The following is a 23,870-nucleotide window of genomic DNA, read 5'->3' on the forward strand; positions in this document are numbered from 1 at the left end:
AAGTATAAATTAAAAAAATTAAAACTAAATTTTATAAATAATTATATGAGAACGTTTAAAATAATTAAAACAAAAAATTTAAAATTATAATAACATAATATTTAAAAAAATAAAACAAAATTTAAAATTATAATAACAGAATATTTAAAAAAACTATAACAAAAAATTTAAAATAATTAAAAATAAATAAAATTATTAAAACAGAGAATTTAAAATAGTTAATATTATTTCATTTAAAATAAATAAAATTTATTTAAATAGAGAGGAAGAATGAAGACACTAACAAGAAAAGGAGTAGGAATGAGATTCTAAGAGTATTTTTAAATGTGAAAGATAAATAGACAAATATAAGCGTGTCAATAATATCTGTGCACTGACATCTTTGACTATTTTTACTTTTTCTAAATAAATATTAAAATATTCTTAATTAGGGGTAATTTAGCCATTGTTTAAAAATTTGAAGGTGCAGGATGAAGCACTTGGAGGTGGAGGATGAAACCTTCTACCAATTAAAAGGATTTAACTTAATACATTTTAAACATAAAGCCCAACGATAACTATCGATTGAGAAGTCAACCATTAAAAAGAACTTAATAAAAAAATTCAACCATTTAAAAACCTATAAAAGGAAATAAAGATATTTAAAATTAAAGATCAATCTCACAAAAAATATATTCAATAATTTTACCTTAACCAAAACTCAATGTCATAAAGAAAACCACACTTTTCACTTTAATTTTCAATGCATTTTCAAAATTGGGTTGAATATAAAAAATATATATATTATTTATTGATTTCTTAGCCAGTAATTATGGCAAACAAGACAGTAAGAAAATAAAAATAATAAAGGAAAAAGCTGCAAGAAATTAGAAAAGACGTAGTTGAAAAAAATAGTTGCACAAGTTGAATGAAATTACAAAACTTGGATGAGAGGGTGTGTGAGATATAGAGTGCTTATTCTAGGTTTAGATATCTCCACAAGTTTTTCTCAATGCTAAAAATGGAATTGTACTACTCTGCTAAAGCCGCATCCAATTCTATGATGTATCACTAATACAATGTTTTGTATGCAAATCCCTTGCTTCATAAACTTAAAAAATGATCAGCTCTATTGGTGTTTAGCTGCCAACAAATTATTCAATGCTCAAAGCTTGAATTCAACACAAAATGCATCAAGAACTACAACCCGTAGCTTTTCTCCAATTTCTGAATCTGGTTCAGGAAGATCCATGTCATCTGCATAACCAGTTAATACAATCATATATCACAAACATAAACTCCTAAACTTGTTCAACCATAGTAAACGTAACATGTGACAGAAGAGAACATTACCATGACATGAGGAGCAATCCTAATACAATAGACAGGGAATCCAGTGTAAAATTTGAAAGGTCCTCCAGCTTTGAAGGTTTTGGCAGCACAATCAAGAGATCCGGTGTATGGATATTTTCCATCAGCATCAGGTTGCATCTTCTGAATCTGGGTCTTCACATAGTCAAATGGCAAACTGCAAGCTGCTGCAAAGAATCCAGAAACGGAACTTGCACCTACAGATGAACAATTGTTAGTTGGCAACAGTGAGAATAAAATCTTTGGCAGCTTTTTTAACCTGTGTTTCAATATCCTACAACAGTAAAAACCAAGACTCCGAATTTGTATCAAAACTACAAATTCAATGCAGAAAGAAGAAACAAGCAAAATATGAGCTTGGGAATTGTGCAAGGGCGGCAACAGAAATGCAAGTGCCCGAGAATCATATTTAAATACACGCAAGTTGCAACATGAATCCACCTTAATGCTTCAAAACAGGATGATACACCTCTAACCCATATATACAGAAGGAAATGTGGACTGAAAATGAATGAGCATTAAACCTTAAATCAAGTCATAAATTGTGTTTAGTTTCAAAAGAGTGAATTACTTTGGTAACTACATACAGAAATGTAGCAATTGCTCTCTTTTTTACTTAGCATGAATAGCACAAACTCATAAAAAATATATGCACTGACATTGTCTTCCAAAGTATACTAGAAGCTGACATTAAAAATCCAAGAGTTGTCAACAAATTTAGTTCCTAAATAATAGAAAACAGAACAAGGAAACATTATGGGCATGTTATGAAAATTGTTTCAAAATCGTTTAAAAAAACAGAAACAGCTGAGAAAAGTTTTCTCATCCTATTTGTTATCTTTAAGTGGGTGCACAGGGGAGACAAACTTATAGACAACAGAAATGTGCTGACGAGACAATCGCTTTTAAATGTGCTCCAGGGAAATCAAATTTTAGATAGCAAAACACTGCTACAGTAAACATTAGCCGAGGCCCACCAACTACTGCATCTGTTGGCAACTTTTGGAATTTTAGCAAATCCATAATGATAGTAGATTTGGAAGACGACTGGACTATATTGTAAGGTTTGACTAAATCATTTTGTTAAGGAGTAAATGGAAGAAAGGTATAGACTTTTGAAACATCAAGAGAAAATCTTAAACAATCTGCACCATAAATAAGTAGCACAAAATCTTTAGAAAGGTGTAATTTGACCTTTATATCATGTTTTACAAAGTATTTCATATTCTATCATAAGAAATAAAGCTATAGCCAAAAATATCAAATAAAATTACATGACAATAGTAATATGGTTTCTTACCTAGCACGGTAGCAGCTTCACCAAGACCAACAGAATCTCTGAAAAATTCAACACTTTGATCATAGGATGCAAGCATCCCCATGTTCAATGCCATGGCTCTTACAACAGTAGGTCCGGCACCTTTCCAAAGTGCCAAAATCCCTTCATCAGCACCAATTCGATAGAGTGCCTGGAAAGCATTTGTGTAATTACGGCGCTGAGCAGCCGGTAAAGTTGCATCAGCCTGCATCCGAATGAGTGCCAAATCTGCTGGACTACCCACAGTTGCTCCGATAGCACCAGCAGTGAGCCCACACAGAGCTTTCTGATACAGTGGCAGGGGCTTTCCCTCATTAGCCTCAATTGCTTTGTTTGTCAAGATTCTAAAAACCAATAAAGTCATTAAAGAATGCAAGGAATACAACAAAACCTCAACAACAAAAACTAAAAAACTACATTTTTTTTCATTTAGATCTTAAAGTCACAAACGACTCACTTAAACGATCCAAGACGAGCAGTGGTGTATGTAGCCTGCCTGAGTAATCCAGCAGATAGACCCTACATAAAGTGATTCGGTTTAGACACCACTAGATAACAACACATATGCAAAATCCACTTCCACTAGCAGATCTATAGCAGGTAAACAAAAAAAATGGAAAGAAACACAAGAAACGACGCTTAGCCATACTAATATCAACAACACAAGCCTCCCACATTAGAATCATCACCAAACCCAAAGCCGAAATCATCCCACCAATCGAGTAAATATCCATAATTTGATAAAATGGAAAAACAACCCCTCAACAACAAGAACATGGGAACAAAATCAAAAACCTTATAAAAGGCAGCAACTCCCTCATTCTTGAGCATGTTGGAAGTAACCTGCGCAGCCGATCCTTGCCCCAGTTGAATCCTCACCTACACCACCAAACCCATCAAACCAATCAAAACCCGTAACACATAAAAAGAGATCGTGCACAAAAGGCCACAGATCTGAATCTAACAACGAGAATCGGAGACACCCAGAAGAGCATTCGGGGGAATCAAGTGCAAAAGCGCATAAAGGTGAAAACTTGACGTCACCTTGATCATATCGATGGGCTGAATGACGCAGGTAGCGAGCATGCCGGCAGTACCGCCATTGACGAAAGGCTTGATGGTAGACCAGACGCCAGAAACAGGAGCCTTGGGCTTCTTCTCGTCTCCCATTGTTGTTAGGAAAAAAGGGATTCAGCGAAGAAGAAGAATAGGGAGAACGAGAAAGAAGTGAGTGAGTGGTGCTCTGAGAGCTGAATGGTTAGGTATGGATCGTGTCCAAGAGAGAGAAATCACACTGTTGAGTACGCGAAATATTTATATATTCCAATTTGCAATTGCAAACTTCTTTCTTAGTATTTTTCGGCAACAAACGAGAGAACAACGTTTATGTGGTATTCGTTTCTTCTTCTTTTTCTTACATTGTTAATACGTTATTGACCTTCCACTTCCCTCTAATTTACGAAACTACTTTTCCATCAATGAAATCGATGTTCCTTATTTGTTTATTTTTTCTATGGAGTAATAAATATATAATGTAATCTTTCTACCTGTTAAAATTATATATTAAAATATCAATTAGGTTTTCTATGAGGCAGTGGAAATGGAGTAATGAAAGGAACATAAGATACAAAAGTAACCCAACAAGAAAGTAAAGAGAAAAGGATCATTAATGTAACTTTTTTTAATAGTTAAAGTAATTAGATATATCTTTAATTTTTTTTTAATAATAAAAATAAATATTTTTTTATATAATCATTATCAGATATCAAACACCTCTTAACCATTAATAGTTTAAAGAAATTAAAACTTTTTATTAAAATGATAATTAAAAAAATAAAATATATCAATATACCTTTTTAAAAATAATTTCTTTTACAACTTAATATAAAAATAATTATTTTTAAAACTATTAATGATTTTACGAATGGTTCCCTCAATCTAATACAAATTTTTATTAATTTTTCAAGATATAAAAAAAATTAAAAAACAGTTATATTTGTTCCAAGTAAATATAAATCTTTAAAAAAATTATATACTCTCATTTTGTTCCTGGAAGAAAATAAAATGTATGGACCCTAACCTAGTAAGTGGAAAACATGATTTTTCCTTCTCCTATTCCTTCACTCGCCCGTCAAAATTCATTGCAAAGAAGAAACAAATTTGTAGCCCTTTTTTTTATCTTTGATATTAGGGATTTAATATAACAATAAAAACGGACATATTCAAAAAATCATCCATGTCTTATTTCCAGCAAATTCATTGATCAGGTGTCACTGTTATAAAAATCAATATTCTTTTCAGATTAATTTCTGCGAATTATTTTCCAAAAACTTAAAAAAGTAATTATGCCTTTTCAAAGACTAACTTTAGCATATTGATTTTAAATAATTTTGTTGATTTTTCTACTAAGCATACCAACAGGTGATTAAAAAAATAATACTTATTTTTATGATCAGAATTTCAACTTATTACACCTTAAAAAGGCTAAGAAAACTATTATATTTTATAATGAATAGTTTAAAAATTATTTTTTTTAAATTATTTCTTTAGAAAAATAATTTAAAAAATATTTATTTATTTATTTGAATGTAGCTATTAATAAGTTCATCTATCTCAATCAATTCATCCAATTTGGTTATCTCATCAATTTATCTATCTCGACTATCCAAGCCAACTTAGTCCAACTCAGTCCAACCCGGTCATCTTATCCATCTAACCATCCAGGTCGATTCTGGTCATCTCATTAGCCTATCCATCTGAGACAGTTCATCTATCCAATCTATCCCGACAATCATGCCAATGCAGTTAAATAAATCAGTCTGTCAATTTCGTCCATTCTGACCATCTAGGCTAGTCCGGTGAGATCACCCAACTCGTCCATCCCATAAGCTCTTCCATCCTGGTCATCCACTCAAGGAGATCCTGACCATCCCGTCAACCTGTCCATTCTAGTCAGTCAGTCCATTCTTGCCATTGTCAAGTCATAAACATGGTCACAGTAAAAAAAGAAACTTTATAGTTACTTGAATTTTGCAATTTCATAAATATAAACATGACCAAAGACTGAAGGCCATGTTCATAGATTTTGGAATCCAGTGCATCCAACCCATCTATCAAGGTCATGGCGACCGAATAAGAAGATGAAGGATAAGGAAAGTACAAGTTGAAGAAAAAAAAGGAGGGAGAAATTTAAGTGGAAGAAGAAGTGAGAACAACAAATGACTAAAAAACCAAAAAAAAAAAGTGGGCAGGTGTTATGATATTAGACAAGGTAGTTTTGGTAATTCTCTAGGATATTGTTTTCCTAGATAGATATTGATTCTCAAAGTCATAAGTTTTAGGTTGTTGTTTTATTAAGTCTAAGTGATTATATATACATATAACCTCTTAAGAAAATATTATAGTTGTATCATTGTTATCTATAACACTTTAGCTAAAGATCTTAGGGATGTTTAATGATTTTGGTGTAATCCATTAAGTATTATACAATTCACAATACAAACTATGTGATATGTTGTGATTCATCTCCTTATACGAATCATGAAAATATTCACTTTTCTTTTATATTGAAAATGAAATTGAATTGTGCAATTTGGTTGTATTGTAAATAGAAGACGAAAAAATGAATAATATTAGTGAGAAGGGAGAAGATGAACCCGGGAGGTGGAAAAAGATAAGTCCAAAAGAAGAAGATAAGACCAGAAGATGGTTCAAAAGAAGAAAGTGAAACTATAAGAAGATGAAAAGATGAATATGAGAAGATGAATTGAATGAAAAGGATGCATAGTAATATTTTAAGATGTAAAACACCTTTTCATTTCTTTCTCTATTCTTTCAGTGGTAACTTTAATCTTATCAAAATTTATTTTGTTCTTTTTTTCTCTAAAAAATAATATTATCTTTTAAGAAAAAAATTAACTATTATTTAAATTAATATATAAGTGTTATAAAATATTCTTTTATGTAAAATTAATTATTTGATTTTTTTTAATTTCATTCTCTTTATAAAACATTCTTAATATTATTTAAATCAGTATATATTTATTTTTTTTTATAATTTTTCGTTATATTTTCTATGTAAAATTAATTATTATTTAAGGATTACATTTTCTACATTTATTCTTATTATCTTTGAGGCTAGACTTAACAAAAGAGTTGGGTCATAGAGTCCAATCCAACCATGATAACATTATTCTAATATGTTCACTTTACAATCACCTTTTTTGAATTTGATTGTTATTATTAATTACATCTTTACATGTTTCTATGTCTTATATGTTATAGTTTTAAAATGTTTATGAATCTTAATATTCATAGTTTGTATCACGGTTCAACTATCATGATGTAATCTTTGTTCCATCCTTTGGTTGTGAAATGAGGGTGATTGCTTTCTTTGGAATATTGCAAAGAAATGGAATAGAAAGTATGAAAAAGTGAGGAAGGACCATGGTAGCACTTTGAGGACATGTCCCTCCATACTCCATGGAGGTGGAATCCTTATCATTTGATTGTCATAAAACCTTAAATATTGATTAAATATTGCCAATGTGGCTTCCCATTTGCATGTGCTAAGTTTATTTAGCTTTTATAATAACCACCTCTAAAAGGACTTTGACAATAATCATGTGAACAGCAATAGGGTAAGCATTAGAAGAGTAAAATAAGGAACAAAAGAAGGGCAGTTTAGAGAATTGAGAATGGAGATTCCAGGAATCCATTATGCAATGTTGGTGCTCCACACGAGGACGTGTGATTCTATAAGAGATGTCAACTTGTGGAAATGGTTGTTGCTGCACTGGATATAAAATTTGTGGAAACTCTTCCTTTGGGTTTGTCCTTCAACGCCCATTATCACATCAAACTTTTGTCTCCTTCACACTCTCTTTTTAATTGTCAAAAACTTCCTCTTTAATTACCATCTTACAACTTTTTATTCATTTGTTTAAGGTTTAAAGAGAATGAAAAGCTATCTTATTTATGTTTGGATCTCGAGGGGCAGCATGACAATACTTTTTTATGTTTGAATTTATATTTTTTAATGCCCATACTAATAATATTATTAACTAATTGAAAGCGAAAATTTTTGAGTTTGTTGCGAATGAATAGGAAGAGTAAAATAGGTACTGAAAGATCGAATTGTTTTCCGATTTTAACTTACTGTCTAAGACTAGTTTTTGACGAAAATTGGCGTAAAAGAAAGAGAATAATTTTGTATGTTTCTTTAAAAGCTGCTTAGAATAGAATCCAAACAAATGAGGCACTCCTTGTTTGGTTGCTTTTTAAGCTTGGAAACCAAGAGGACAGAATGATTGTGACCACTGTGCGGGGCTGGCCTAGAGTTCAACACTCCTCGTGAATAACCATAAAATTCTTTCAATGAATTATGACCAACATAAAATTCTTTCATTTGTCCACCATGTACTTTAAAATTATATATATATATATATATATATATATATATATATATATATATAATATAATGTTTTACAAATATTAGCACACACAAAAAATACTTCTCACAAGGGTAGCAAAATACTAGATACTGTAAGAAGTGTCAACAAAAGTGAAATCTTAAAGAATTACACACACAACAAAATCCTATAAAAAAGATTCTAATGCTTACTGTTTTACATAAGATTTCTAAATTTGGTTGTGCCCGATTGTTTTCTGCTTCTATATTTTTGTACACAGACAGTTGCTACAATTTTTTTTTTCTTACCAAGACACAATCTTCAGGCTGGCATTCGTGAATATTAATGAAGATAAAACAAGGCCTTATCATCTATCCACGCAGGCTTCTTTGCATTGTAATAGAAAAATGCAATCATCTGAACCAGCTCATCTGCAGTTCTGAGTTCTGCAAAGGGACAAGTAACAGTGCGTCATTGTAAAAGAACCTAGACAAAGAATGTGAATACCTTGGGTACCAACCAAACAAAACTCTGGTTCACACAAAAAAAGTGAGGAGAGAGATCAAAGGTCTCACCTTTCTCCCTGTACACAACCCTGTTACCCCGTAAGAACAAAATTTGGGGGCATTCTTTAACTTTCAGAGCGGAAGCCAAATCTCTCTCGATATTGATATCTATCTTAACAGCCTATAAAAAGGAAATTCAATATGTTAAATATTACTAAAAAAAAGTGAGGTTATCACTTCTAACTTTTGCATAGGGATAAATGGCAGAAAACATAATTCTATAAATCAAACAAGTCGATAGTCAGAAGGAAGATTTTAATTGATTAAAAGTAACACTGTCTTTCATTTTATGCATGCCTAAAAAGATGAAAATGAAGTTTTAACGGAAAGGAAAACACCATACCCGAGGAGGCAACTTATTTTTCGCTTTCCAGTATACCTTCACTGCTTTCTCCAGCTCTTTCAAGTTTTTCCAGTTGTCAGTTGCCCTGTGGATTAACAAATTCAAATGCTAATCTGAAGGCTACATTTAGCTATAAATACCTAACATTACCAACATATCATTCATTATATATGGGGATGTGACATTTTCATATATTGAAATTTTAACATACAAAAGAAAATATTTAATTGAAATAATTGTAACAGGAAATTCTTTTCTAATAAATTTTGTTATACATTCCCACACTCATGCGCGTTATCACGAGCTTCCATATAAACGACAGTTATCTTATGTGAAGAAATGACATGTTAAAAGAAGTAGGTATAGCAAACCATTTCCAGAAAAGAAAAAAAAAATCATTTCAAAGAAGAATTTTCCTGAGAGACAAGATAACCAAAATTATAAACTAAGAATGGATAAACCAGTTTCTCACTTACGAACGAAAGCTAATTTTGACTTTCACACTTGCAGACGAGGAGAAAAAAAAATCAAATGATATGATGATAAGTTTTCTTTGGCCCCAATTCTAAGGCATATGAAAAAAAAGTATCCAAAGTTAACAAACAAGCAATTTGCCCCATCCCATGTTCCCACATGCTTTCTTCTATGGGAAGTAAAGGCGCTAAGCTCTAGTAGGTTTATCATTACTTAAAAAGAAGTTAGAGAAGGAACCTAACTTATGCAAGAAGTTTGATTCATTTTTCTCCCTTGTTCATTTTATTTTCTTGGCATATGACTGCTAGTTGAGAGGTTTTAACCATTTCATTAAGTATCACCAGTTGTTGTTCCATCCCTCTCTTGCATTAGGTATTAACATTTACCAGTAACTAATAGTACTATTATTCTTTAGTTGAGCAAATCCATGCAGAGTCCCCAAAAGGAAACACAGAACGGTGAAAATTACCTGTTATAACGTTCAAAGACAAGGACAATCAATGGGCTGGGATGGAAAGCAAAACTCTCCCATTCCAAACAGTTAATCTCCTGCACCCAGTTGTCATCAATCTCCCCTTCCCAGTCTATTTGACACCCATCTTCTCCCACCACATTCTTAATTGGATGCTTCTCAAAATACTCAGAAGCTCTTACTCCCCACCCAACATCTGCATCCAATGGCCAGGTTTTACTTTCTTCCTCAATCACCATCTTTTTTCCTGTACCTTCACCACCATCTTCCCCTTTCTCATCATTATCATCGTCACTATCACCACTCTCATTTTCAGAATTGTCACCGTCCCTCTCCTTCATTATATTTTCATAATTATCCAAAGAATCCTCGTTTTGTTGCTGAATCGTTGCAAAAGTGCGCTCGAGCGTATCACGCACCATATCTTCCACTGCCACAGCTTCACTTCGGCGTCCACGCCTTGGCTTCCTTGGAATCGTTGTGGGGAATGTGTCTGCAGAATTTTTAGCATCATTGTTGGATACCACATCTTTAGGTTGTCCACTTCTGCTTCTTGCCTTAGGCCTTGCTCTATGGTTCGAGCCAGTTTCGCGTTCGGGCTCAGACTCGGGTTTAGGATGAGACTTTGTAGAACCAGAGCATGAAATAGACTTTACAATGCGGCGGTTAGATACAGGGGAGTAATGAGAAAAACTGTGAGTACCTTCCAACATAGGATTCTTAATACTAAGTGATGATAATGGATGTAAAGTGGCATCACAAAAAGGTGAAAAGCGTCTAGGAGAGACAACAGTTTGAAGAAGCAGCATTTTAGTGACTTGCAACGTTGTCAATGGAAATACATCTATCTATCTTGAATCAAGAGTCTTTCCCTGTTTAGCAGAGTGCTACAAAGGAAAAAAGTGTCAGAATCATTGCGGAGAAAGTAAACAGAGTAACATTAATTTAAAGAAATGGTTGGATTCTTTTATCAAATAGTTGGTGTTCAAGAGTAAAAACACACATGATAACCCAAAATCCAAGTAAACCAAGCCTTACTTACTGTGGTTTGGGGTTCGAAACGCGGGAAAATGATTGAATTAAAGCTTCGAAAAATTGTAAGTAAGGGATATCTCAAACGAAGAAAGCTAGGTTTTTTTTATCTCGTCTTCACTCTGTCACTTCCCGCAAAACTTTTGGCTCATGAACAGAGAAGATGAGGAAAAGCCCCAAAAGCTACACATCAAGTAAAGATAAATTCAAATCGATTCAACCTTAAGTACAATGTAAAAATATCAGTGGTAAAAAGATAAGTTATTGTTATTTTAAATTGCAAAAGCGATTTAGAAATGAAAAAAAAAAAAAAAAACTCAGATAGTATAAATTATTAATCTGATTTTTCGTTGCAAAATTATATTTTTAAGTAATTTCAACATTTAAGTTTCAATATATAATATGTCACATTCAATTTCTCGTGATATTATTAATTTTGGATCAATCTTAGACAATTTTAATATTAAAAATTTCTTTTAATAGTAACTATTGTTAATAATATTCTATATATTTTTTAAAAATAATAAAACATTTTATATAATTTAATATTTCTTTAGTTACTTTTTTAACATTTCTCTCAATTCTTCATATTTTTAAAATAAATCATGATTTTATGTCAACTAAATACTAAGAAAATAAAACAAATTTTCCCAATTCATCCAAATATAAAGTTTTACATTGTTTAAATATATAAAAGTTCTAAATATAAAATCATTCACGTTAGAGCTCAATAGAAAATTAATTCAATCTTACATTTACAAGAAAAAAAGAAATGTAAACATGAAATAGCATATTTTAAATATATGGCTTTATCATTAACATGTCAATTACTATAAACGTTCAATCTAGTAAATTTGAACTAGATTCATTTTCTAATTATTAAAATAGATATTTTATAGTTACACAAAAACTTTTAATATCTTTATCTATTAGAATTACCTAGTTTGTCAGTAACATCTTTCTTCAATTATTCAATCAAAACTGTGTCCTTTAAAAGTATGCATATGAAAAAATCAATGTAGAAATATTGCAAAGTGTAAGATAATGAAAATTATTTCATGATGGTAAAGTCATGTATCTTAATCAGAGACTTTATTTTATCATATAAAGGTGAATTGCGTACACAGCATTGAATGGTTGTAATTCTACTACCATATTTACTTATTGAATGGTTGTATAAAATATCTATATTCATATACTTTTTATACTCTCACCAACCACAGGTACTTATTTTCTTATCTACGCTATATTAAAGTGATTTCTTCATGCTTCCAATTCCGAGGATTGTCCATCATGAAGGTTGGTGTCTGTTCTGGTCTTGTGAGAAAATTGATTCACTAAAGTCTGCTCTGAACTGATAGCTCTTGCTTCATTTGATCCCTCAGTACTCTCCTCAGGATCTTGTTGGAAGATGTTCGAGGAAACTCTGGCACAATTTTAACGAGAGTTACCTGTAATGTAATGAAAAAGTTTGTGCATGCTAAATCAGTTAACTTTATGAGCTCAATTCAAGCTAGTTTTCAGATTACTAAACCACAATCAATTGACAATTGTTTGTAACTAACAAGGTGTCAGACCTTAAACAAAGGGTTAAGGTTGCTTTGAATAGCTTTAGTGAATTTCATCTTCAGAGTTTCTGCAGTGGAATTGTATCCTTTCTTTAAAACAACAAATATAACAAGCTGTTCTGGGCCTCCATTTGTAGATGCCACACCTACTGCAGCTGTCTCCAAAATGCATTCATCAGCCCTATCACAGACACGCTCAATTTCTACAGAACTTGTCTGCATGTAAATTTCAAGTTAAAATAGTGACTCCAACAATAGAAAATAGCAATAATCATGCAACTTTAAGAATTTGATATATCTATAATCCAGACAGAGTGTCACATTCTAACTAAGTAATGAAGATAGTGCATATCGAAACTATGATGGAAGTCTTTTTTTTCCTACACTCTTCCATTTTTCCTTTGGTCATACAAGATGTGTTCTTCTATTGCTTCCCTGGTTGATATCTGTGACTACTATCAGATCAGAATCTTTGAAATTGCTGATTAATTTCTAATTCAGCTTTCTCCATGTAACAGTACCTTTATTCCACCAAGATTCATGGTGTCATCAGCCCTCCCTTGTACAACAATATATCCATCAACTGTTCTCCTGATTATATCTCCATGTCTCCTAAGAACCTGTTAATAAATTTACAACGATATCTCCATCAATACCATAAATTTAGAACACGACAGTTAAAATTACAAACATAGTTTATATTATTATGTAGTTCACAAAAAAAGGGGTTATTTGAAAATACTTAATGCGGATTTACTGATTACAATATTTTTGGACACCCAAAGCTTTCACGGGCGTTTGGCCACCAACTATACATCCGAAATACAGAATGCAAGATATTTCTATATTTTCACTCTTCACTAGATTTTATTTGCGGATAAGAGAAAAAATGGTATATGATGAAATTCTTCACATATGAAATACCTTGTTGAAAAGTAGATTTTAAGCCTAATTTAATTTCATAAAACCGAATTATAAAATGAAGTTTGCATTTATTTAAATTGATCTTATCTCTAATTGATGTGAGATTTTCAACATACCTTTCCTTTATAAATGGGCATTCCCTTAAAGTAAACCTTCTCATGATCAGCATTAAGAATTCTGTCAGATGCTCCCAGAGAGAGGGGAAATAAGCCCACTTCCCCAACACAAGCAACATCATCTGGCTGTCATATTAGTCAAAGAGATCAAATATTAGAAAACCAAAAATATAATTTGTCTAAGCCATAGACAGGTTAGCTATTATGTTTGGACATCTGCTAGTGAAAATGCAACCAGACTAATTGAGAGGAATATAGAATTTCAAAACAAGTGAAGAGAGAAATGTGCAGACAACAAAGTTTCACCCAGATATCGAACTTAAACTATCCAGTAAATTTTCTTACATATGGAACTCCATTTTCGTCAAAAATGACAAAACCAGTTGTCATTGATGCTGTGCTAAATGCTCCAAAAGCTTGAGGTTGAAGAGGACTTCCTGCAATATAGCTAGACGCAAGCTCAGTGCCTCCACACAATTCAACAATTGGGCTGTAATAGGCTTTTGAAGAAAGCCATAGATCATCATCAACATTTGATGTTTCTCCAGTGGAACAAAATGTTCTGCACAGAACTATAGTTCAGTTCATTTTTCTTAGTAAAGCTTGATTATTTACAGTAGTGAAAAATATTACTTTATCTTTGTCCAATCCAAGCCCTCCATACAATTTGTATTCTTCCAAGTTTTTACTAAGCTTGGAACGGTTCCCAAAATGGTAACACCTGCATCCTGGATGATTGTAGTTTAATAAATAAGGTTGTTCTTTGACGTAATGTATCACATTCTATTGAAGCAGAATACAATGCATAATCTACCGTTGCAATTATGATGACGCTTTCACTTTCATTGTTGTACTATTATTTGACCTAAGCCATGTTCTGATTTTATCCAACTCCGTTTTTGGTTGAGCTAAATTCTAACAGTGAGAATCTTTCCATCTGAAAAAAAGGTAATTTCCTTTCTTTACTTAATTAGTATAGATTTCACCTAGAACTCAATCAGATCCATTTGTTAGTTGATTCACTGAAAAAGATGCTAGTAATATAGGTTGCTTCCCTCTTCTACCTTGACACATAGGGCGGAACCATGAGGAAGGATGACAACTTTGTTTACGGTCACAACCTTTAAGGTTATTAAAATAATAAGGTCACGACCTTTAAGGTTATTAAAATAATAAGAGTTAAATATATTTTTAGTCCTTGAATTTTGATGCAAAATTAGAATTCCTCTCTGTCCAAAAACTTTGATACATTCTGGTTCACAAACTTTAAATAATAAATGGATATAGTCATTTTAACCAATTACATCAACTTTTTTTTACGTGTCAAACGCGCTAACATTTGAGTTTTTTACACTCTTTGGTACCTTCCCGTTTCAATATCAACTAGAAAACGAGTTTGAAATGTTTTTTACCATAATTGAGTGAAAAAGACTATATCCGTTCATTTTTTAAGTTTGAAAACTAAAATATATCAAAGTTTCCAACAAAATCAATTCTAATTTTGCGTCAAAGTTTAGACACTAAAAAATAATTAATACTATAAAAAATATTAAATTAAACTTTACTAGATAAAAGGTTTGATTTGGGGGATTTACCTGAACAAATTTTCCAAAATTACGGTCTTGAGGAGACCCATGGTACAAAGCCAAAGTTGCACCAAGTAGAAAACACTGATACAATATTGTTGGTCCCATAACCCATCCTAAATTTGTAGGCCAACAGTAGACATCTCCAGCTTGAACATCAATGGCAGCCCATCCATCAGCAGCACTTCGTATTGGTGCAAGTTGAGTCCAAGGAATAGCTTTTGGGTCCCCTGATGAAAGCCAAAATACAACCACAAAATCACTATAACGGTAGTAGTCTCTATCTGATACACTCTGAGGGAGGATCTTTACCCGTGGTTCCAGAAGAGAATAGTATATTAGTGATAGAATCAACTGATTGATAGCTTGGGGAATAATAATCTGACCTGCCAAGAGTCAAATGTTAAGGTTAGACAAAGCTCGTGAAAAAAATGCATCTTGTCCATCTCTCTTTCTCACTCTCCTTTAGAAGTGATAATTTTGGTTAAAAGAATGATCATTTGCTTAGATTCCGATATTGTTTAATGAACAAATTGAAGTTTGGATTACCTGGAGTTCTGAGTCTGATTTGCAGAAGAGATAAAACCTTTCCATGATAAATCTTGTTCCCTTAATTGAACTCCTACATCATCACCCAGCACAGGTAGCACAATAACTTTACATGCAGCTGCCTCAATGACCCGACTGCATGAGGAAATATCAGAATGAGGCTTCCAGTGGCTTTTATGTGCTTAAAGAACTGCCATAAATCTATTTAACAGACATTCAAACTTGAACACTGCCTACAAGGTTAGGACAGCAAAGTAAAACGAGAAGGATCATTAAAATCAGTATAAGTCAGAAAATAAGCATGTAGAATGCAAACTTTGCGGCCCCAAGAGCAGCATTAGTACTTTCACTTCTAAACAATTTTTAACATAGTGAGGAAATTATTTATTTTTAAAAAGCTGGTCATTAAAATTATATCCTATATGTTAATACGAACTAAGTTAAGGGAGATTTGGCTTCTATCTTTGGCACACTTCACTCTAGTGAGCTAACTAATTTTGTTACTGATAAAGAGGTCCTTTAGATATAATTTAGTGATTTAAACTAGCACCAGGACAACAACAACTATCAGAGAACATGTTGCAATATGTTGAACTAATTCAAGAAGGATTTGGAAGATATTAGATGTAATACTACATATTCGTCAAGAACGGAAGGAGAAAGGGATTTGTGTGATAGAATCTTAAGTTAGCATTTGCTGAATAGGAGATGTGAAGAAGAATTATTAAAACTTAGATTCATTTGAATTTTGCCTTTATAACTGAAAAAGAAATTCATTGGTGAAACCATTCATTTCTGGTACTACTTGTGCCAATGACATATACCAAAAAAGGGTTCTGAAAACGCATATAGATACCAGTTTACTGAGTTCTATAATGCAAGTCTGCAATAATTGGAGTGATCTGGCAGTCATTGTAGTCATGTCTTCTGTCATTCATATTCTTACTGAAATATGGATTAGTAGAAATAGTATCTAATTTGTTTGCATGAAATTATCCTATCATCATGTGAAGAACAAATTTTTTTATGCTTGGAATCCCATAGTTGTATCTGCACAGGTTATATGTTATCAACTATTAAAGAATTTAAGCTTTGAAATCATTCACTATTGCTTTAAGACCAAGGAAAGAACCCAAGATTGAAACTGATAAAAAGGCAGCTATCGATACAATGACAACATGTATTTACCTGTATAAAGGGAATTTCCTGCCACCTCTGGCGATGAAATCCTGAGAACAAAATAAAGTTGAGTAACAATGTTAATATGTTACAAATAATGGGAATTCAACCAGAGATTGTAAAAAATGAAATAAGAAACACAACATTACAGGAAATAGGCTAGAACTTCAACGGACTAACCTCCCCAAGTTTCACTCTTTCCACTGAACTCTATCCTGCTTTTAACAGACTTCATACCTTCCTCAATGCTCCCTCTTCCTCTACCCTTTGTCAGTTGCCTAGCACTAACAAATTAATAAAAATCCCCCATGCATATACCCTTTTCTCTCACTTCTCTTTTTCATATCAATTGTTAAGCCATTACCTTTCCCTTTAATTTCTCCTCGTTCACATAGGCTGTAGTGATAGGTATCTATCAAAAGTTGATCGTATGAGTGCTTGTATCTTGTCCAATCCAATGCCTATAAATTCAAAGCTTCTGATATATGCAATTTATTAGCCTTCGATTTGTTTGGTGTATGGAAACTTCAGCAATTTATTATTCAAGAACAGTCTCGATTTATAAAAGAATATGTAATACTTGTTGATATCGGTTACTCAACGAAAAATTCAATATAAGATTTTAACAACAGTGATGCATTTCTAAAGATAATATTTACGTGCAGTTCCAGGCATTAAGAAATTTGGTTTGAAAATTTGAAGCCTTCAAGAAATGACTAATAATAGCAGGTTAAGCTTCCAAGGGGACTCGAAAGGTCAGGGTTTATTCTCTAACATATAAAGATTTGGTAATGTTACCATTGCCTCACATTCTAATTTGCACAAATCCGTGAGTGAAAAAGAATAGAGACAATTCCAAATATTGAATACTCTCATTTCAATCAACAGTAGCTTTATAATTGAAACATCACCTGTGTGAAGATACCCTTTGCTTTGGAAACACGAAGGCGAGTTGCAATCTCTTTTGGTGCAAAACTATCAGCTATTGAGACTACAACGCATCCTGCTAGGACAATAGCTAAATAGATTATTACGGCATTTGCTGTCATTTGCATGTCAATTGCTATTGCATCTCCCTTTGAGAATGTGGCATCTATTGCTTTAGCTACCATCCTGGAAATAATACGGCAAAGACATGAAAAAAATTATTACTTTAATTCTAAATACGAAAAGGAGAAGAAGCAAAGACAGAAAAGTCTGATTAAAGTAGAAAAAGAGTGGAAACAAAGAATACCAAATTCACACTCATTTACACAAACTTTCCTGATCAAAAGTACAAAAATTAAATGTACTGGTGCAACTGAAAAATAGCGATTGAACTAAAATCAAAGAAGTCAAGAAATCCGACTCCCTATATTGAATAACACAACTTTGGTCCAAAAGCAAGAGTGTGAGCTGAAAAGGCTTACATTACTTGTTGTCGGAGTTGTTTAAGCGTGATACGGTTAACCTCGGAATCATGAAAAGCTTCATCTCTCCAAACGATGGCTAAACTGTCATCTGGTTTGTGGGGATGAGAACTGGGTTGCAGGCAGCAATCAGCAATGTTGAGGACAGAACCGGGAAGCCAGGTGCCTCCATGTCTAGAAGGGTCAGAAGTATCTAAAATACACTTGGGAGGTTCAACAAAGGAGACAGAAAGTTCCTTGAGAAGAAGGGACCAGTAGAGCTGCATTGACAATGAGAATTAACAAAGAAAGAAAAGAAGAGATGTGATGTCTGAATAGAAAAAGAGAAGTTGGGTTGCTTGCCTGAGGGTGTTGAACAGAAAAGTTGTGAAAGAGGCGATAACTGGAAATAGGGTCTTTGTAGGAAGGTCCTAAGAGTTGAGGGGCGTGAGTTTCCATGAAACGGCCAAGGTTGGTGCGTTTGGAGTTGTCCCTGAAAAGAAGAAGAGAAGTGAGTGGAGATTGTAGTGTGATAATAAGTGTGATAGGTAAGAAGAGAAAGACTTACAGGGAAGGAAACCAATAGAGAGGGAGGGAAGCATGTTGAGTGTGGAAGGCAGAGTGATAAACAGAGTGATAGAGAAGATGATGCAATGAGTGTGGAAAGGATGGTTTCAGCAGTTTTCGAGTGACAAGGTGGCGCCATATGAGTGAGGGTTGGTTGTCGTTGTCGGTGTCGGAGAGACACTGAGACAGAATATCCCTCAAAAGACGGTACAGTTGATTGGCTTCTGCTACTGTCAACCCTGCATTCAGGAAGTCTCCCACTTCCAATTCCCTCACACTCTTCACCATCTCTCTTTCAAAACTGGAACTTTAATGAAAACTTGCAGAGGTGTTGTTGAGTTCTTGAGGTTGAGGTGATCCAAGTGGATCATGCGTATCTTCAACCACCTAACAATTCAAACTCTGTATTAACCACGTTATCTAAACAGCTACCAAGCTTGGACCACCTTCACACCATCTCCCTGACAGGTTTTCTTTTTTGAGGTGATTCGAGGTGATGAAAGGTCATGTTTGTGGGAGAAAAATCAAAATAGGGATGAGGCACCACCAACTTTACTTGACCACGTGATCTGTTTATTATACCTACCGAGAGGGTGAGTTAACGGTAGATGTACTCGTGCTAGGTAAATAAGTCAGTACAAAATTATTAATTAAACTGATTGACTAAATATATATTATAAATATTAAAATTACATAACTAACATAGTATATATATTAGGTTTAAACCTTTTTGGTCCTTAAGTTATGAGTGGATGTTCAGTTTAGTCTCCGCTTTTAAAAATGTAAACCTTTGGTTCCTAAGTTATAAAAAATGTATCAAATGAGTCTTTTTTTATGTTCATGGTCAAAGTACAAAGAGTAATCTAAGGTGTTGTTATTATTAAGAAACAAATCAGAGCAATCTAAAGATGTAGCAGTTGTTAAGAAACAACCAAAAACAGTATTTCAAGTCAAAAAATGACTCATTTGATACATTTTTTATAACTTATGGACCAAAGATTTACATTTTTAAAAACGAGGACTAAACTGAACATCCGCTTATAACTTAGGAACCAAAAAGAGGTTTAAACCTATATATTAGAGAATGCTTTTTATTAAAATAAAAATATTATATTTTGAGCACAAATTTCAATTTGCTCAAACCCTCCTTTCAAATATTTGTTAGGTATGAGACTCAGGATTCTATCTAGGAGACCTCGCAGGGACTTAATAGTCATTTTCCTAGTTATGGGATTTTAAGTCCAATTTTCCTAAATAGATTTAGATCAAATTTAAATTGGATTTTTTTTATATATTTCGAAAATCCAAAATCAACTAACAATTAAGTTGAGTCAAGTTGATAAAACAACTTAAAGTCAATTCACAAAAGTTAAGTCAAGTCAGTTCAGTTGAAAAAGTTAAGTTTATATGATATAAAAGTGGAGTTGAATTAGTTTGAGTTAAATGTCAAGCCAAGTTAATCTAGACCAAAGGTTAAACCAAGTCATCTTGAGTTGGAACGTGAACCGAGTCATTTCAAACCGAAATCAAACCAAGTTGGCCTGAATCAAAGGTTGAGTCAAGTCAGTTCAAGTTGAAGATAGAGTTGAGTTGGCTCGAGTTGGATATCTGGTTCAGTTAGCTTGAACCAAAGGTTTAACTAAGATGACATGGATTAGAAGTCCAATCAAATTGGCCCAAACTAGAGTTCATTACAAGTCGGCCCTAATTAAAAGTTGAAACAAATTGACCCAAGTTGAAGGTCAAGATTAATAATCAAAAGGTGAAACCAAATCACCTTAAATCCAAGATCTAGCCTAGTGACTTTGAACTCAATTCTAGTCAAGTCAACATAATCCTATTATCAATACTCGATTTCATCAAATAGATAAATAAAAAGATAATAAAATAAAATAAAATAATAAAAATGTAGAGATAAACTTCACATAAATTTATTATTATCTTTTAATGAAAGAGTTTTTTATTTTATTTTATTTTTTTCTTATTATCTTCCATCTTTACTTCTACTCTTTTATTTCATCGTGTCTTTATTTATTTGTTTTCTTCTCCTTTATTTATTATTTTTATTTTCACATTTATTATTTTACTTTTTTTTTGTTTTATTGTGTTTTTATTTATTTATTTTATTATCACTGTTTTTCCTTTTTATTTGTTTCTATATTTTAAATTCAAAAAAGGAGAAAATATTTTTAAGTATATATGTTTTTTTTTAAAAAAAGAAAAAGGTCTTCCTACAATGTATAAGGACAATGCGACAAACAGTAGCAAGGTTTTCGCACATTTTGGTTTGGTTCCTTTTGTTGGGAGTCCCTGTGGGTGCAGTAAGAGTTGTCAATACGGATAGATCTGACCGACCACAGGTTAGTCACTTAGGAATGTTGCTCCCTCCACCTCCCCTTCCTGGCCTCCACCTCCCCAATTTTTTCCAATTATTTTTTTATTACAAAAATACCTTCTTTTTTTTTACCTTTTTTACCCTTTTTAACTTTTTTAACCTACTTTACTGTCTGCTCACAGTTCCACCTCCTCAGCCCCATCTCCCAAAGCTTTTGAATCACCACTGCAGTTCGAGTTCCTCCAGAGTGGGACACTCCCCCGCGACGCTCAACAGCCCCATCTGGCTGACGCCAATGACGTGGAGACAGCGAAGGTTGGGACAGCCGGCGGCAAGGGTGGCGAGTCCGTTATCGATGACTTCGACGGAGAGCATGTTTTCCTCGCAGAAGCACCAATTGGCAGCGAGGGGTGACTTCGATTTGATTTTTTAATTTGTTTTTGTTTTTAGAAATATAAAAGGTAATTTATTTAATGAGTATAATACTTGAAAGAGAAGTTCGAGAATGGCAATGGAGGGTAATCTCAACCACCAAGCTGGCCCCTCCTCACATTGCCATATATCCTCAACAAACACCCCTTGATTTCTTTTCAGGTTGGTGTCCATTTCAAATCTGCACTAAATTTCTCGCCTTCAAATGCTTGTGGTTACAACTTCATTCATTAGCTTTCAAATCACTGTATTTTACTTTTCAAACAAATTTAAATGTGTTACTTTTTGTGATTTTCTTTGTCTATCTTTTGGGTCTTCTACAGTGACTGGTGCAACCTTTCTTGCTTCAATTGAAGATCAATTACTACTCAATTTGTCCACAGTCGGAGTTGACTCTAGGAGTTGAAGCTCAAATAGATATAAGTTCACTAACGGATGTGGACATCTGTAAGACCCGAGAAAATTCTAGATTTTATTATGTTATTGTAATGTGATGTGTTGGCTTGCTAGTAGATATGTAGGCCTAAGGGCAAAAATGTCTTTTCCATTTTTGTAATTGTGGTGCAAATATTATAAATAGGGGTATAGGAAGTAAAGGCATACATTAAATAAAAAAAAAGATAATAAATAAAAGATATAGCAGTTGTGTTTTTAAAATAAGTGGTTGAGAGATTTTAGGAATAGTGGGTGAAAGATTTTAGGAAGAACAGTTACTTTAAATTTTAATTATAAAGAATGGAAAACATAAAAAAAAAAGTTACGTTATTTTTGTGAGTAAAGGAAAAAGAAAGCATTAGATAGAGAGACTGAAAGAAAAGAGAGTCTGTAGAAGAAGGGGTGAAAGCTTATTCTTTTAATTAGCTAAGGTATGGGAAGCTTACTTTTCCTTTATTGTATGATGAATGTGTAAACTTTCTTGAGTATCTTTTATGATTATGAAAAACTATCATCTTTTATGATTATGAAAAACTATCTTTGCATTTAAATGGTGGTTAATTTAATTGAATACTGATTGAATATTTTTGATGTGATAGAGTGATCTTTGAAATTTTGATTGATGATTTAATTATAAATAAATTGCATTGTATTATTATGTTAATATAATATAATTTTGAATTCAAGCAATTGAATTCTACAAAAATGAATTCTATGAGAATTCACAAAATTAAATTTTATAAGAATTCACATCAAAAGGTTCAATTAATTACAATTAAGATAAAAATTAGGGTTCGGAGATTCTTTAATGAGAGGTTAATGGGGATTAATGGGAATTAGGGTTAGTATCAACAACCAAGTTAATTGTTTGTGTAAGTCCACAGTGTTATTTTCTTTCTCTTTCTGTTTTGAATTGGGCTTGAACCAAAATTAAGGGTCCAGCCCATTTCTTTTCGAAGGGCCACGCAGGTTGCCCTCATTCCGCCCTTTTTCTGTTGCTTTTTCTTCATCACGAAAAACCTAGAAGCTTCAGGCTACTGCCTTTCTCTTCAACGCAGCAGATGCATCTTTGGTGGCGAGAGCACGGAGAGGCGCGGCGAGGATGTCTTGCCGCGGTGGATTCCTTGAGGGTTCAAACTCCTGTTTATCTCTTCTCTCTTTCTCGTGGGTAACCAACCTGGATGGGAGCATCGCTGGCGCGGCGATATCAGTGAGGGGGCGGCGACTGCATGGTAGAGGCGCGTTGAGGGCGTGGTATTTCCTTCGTGACGGCGTGTGTTGTAGTGGCGACTTTTCGCGGCGCAAGGATGGAGGCCTTATTCTTCTTTTCCTCCTCTTCCGAGTCTGCGTTTTAGCATTTGGGTTGGTTTTTTATTTTCTCTGCAGGTCTGGGTTTCGTTAACTTTGGGGCTTAGGATTCCGATTGAAAAGGTTAGGGTTTGAATTAGGAAAAATTATTTTGGGGTTCTGATGCTTGCGATTGCTGTGTTCCGTGATGGTGGTCGGAGTCGAGCGAGTGGCGTGGTGGTGGTTGCAGCTAGGGTTGCAGTGGCAAGTTGTGTTGGACTGCTGGGCTTGCAGACTAGCATTGGGTTGTGGTTTGGGACTGACAGATTGGGGCTGAGCTGACAATTTTGGATTCGACTAACTATTTGGGCTGCAGGTCCAATGTTGAACAGAAACGTAAACAATGAACAATAATAATCTGAATTAATTGGGTTAGTTATGCCGTGTACAGAATTCATAATAAATTCATAATTATTGACTTTAATTAATAAAATTAAAGTGTACAGAATTCATAATAAATTCATAATTATTGACTTTA

General features: G+C 33.3%; 3 protein-coding genes across 3 annotated transcripts; all 3 read right to left on the reverse strand.

The window, feature by feature from the left end:
• Positions 1-857: 857 nt before the first annotated feature.
• LOC106779825 (mitochondrial dicarboxylate/tricarboxylate transporter DTC) lies at positions 858-4,015 on the reverse strand. The gene is made up of 6 exons (XM_014668032.2): positions 3,713-4,015; positions 3,464-3,547; positions 3,126-3,187; positions 2,651-3,012; positions 1,333-1,547; positions 858-1,236 (listed from the first exon to the last, which is right to left on the reverse strand). The coding sequence occupies exons 1-6, from the start codon at positions 3,836-3,838 to the stop codon at positions 1,180-1,182; spliced, it is 906 nt and encodes a 301-aa protein (XP_014523518.1). The 5' UTR covers positions 3,839-4,015; the 3' UTR covers positions 858-1,179.
• A 4,163-nt stretch (positions 4,016-8,178) lies between these two features.
• Positions 8,179-11,169, reverse strand: LOC106779788 (thioredoxin-like fold domain-containing protein MRL7, chloroplastic). The gene is made up of 5 exons (XM_014667982.2): positions 10,977-11,169; positions 9,932-10,821; positions 8,989-9,073; positions 8,655-8,766; positions 8,179-8,525 (listed from the first exon to the last, which is right to left on the reverse strand). Exons 2-5 carry the CDS (start codon positions 10,741-10,743, stop codon positions 8,422-8,424), a joined length of 1,113 nt encoding a protein of 370 aa, XP_014523468.1. The 5' UTR covers positions 10,744-10,821; positions 10,977-11,169; the 3' UTR covers positions 8,179-8,421.
• An 870-nt stretch (positions 11,170-12,039) lies between these two features.
• LOC106779817 (probable acyl-activating enzyme 18, peroxisomal) lies at positions 12,040-19,405 on the reverse strand. Its single transcript, XM_014668021.2, has 14 exons — positions 18,845-19,405; positions 18,640-18,769; positions 18,298-18,557; positions 17,800-18,001; positions 16,898-16,938; positions 15,710-15,844; positions 15,473-15,546; positions 15,170-15,390; positions 14,208-14,302; positions 13,920-14,136; positions 13,575-13,700; positions 13,056-13,154; positions 12,544-12,750; positions 12,040-12,417 (listed from the first exon to the last, which is right to left on the reverse strand). Exons 1-14 carry the CDS (start codon positions 19,129-19,131, stop codon positions 12,304-12,306), a joined length of 2,208 nt encoding a protein of 735 aa, XP_014523507.1. The 5' UTR covers positions 19,132-19,405; the 3' UTR covers positions 12,040-12,303.
• Positions 19,406-23,870: the final 4,465 nt, after the last annotated feature.

Source organism: Vigna radiata, unplaced genomic scaffold (assembly GCF_000741045.1).
Source record: "Vigna radiata var. radiata cultivar VC1973A unplaced genomic scaffold, Vradiata_ver6 scaffold_161, whole genome shotgun sequence".
NCBI lineage: Eukaryota > Viridiplantae > Streptophyta > Magnoliopsida > Fabales > Fabaceae > Vigna > Vigna radiata.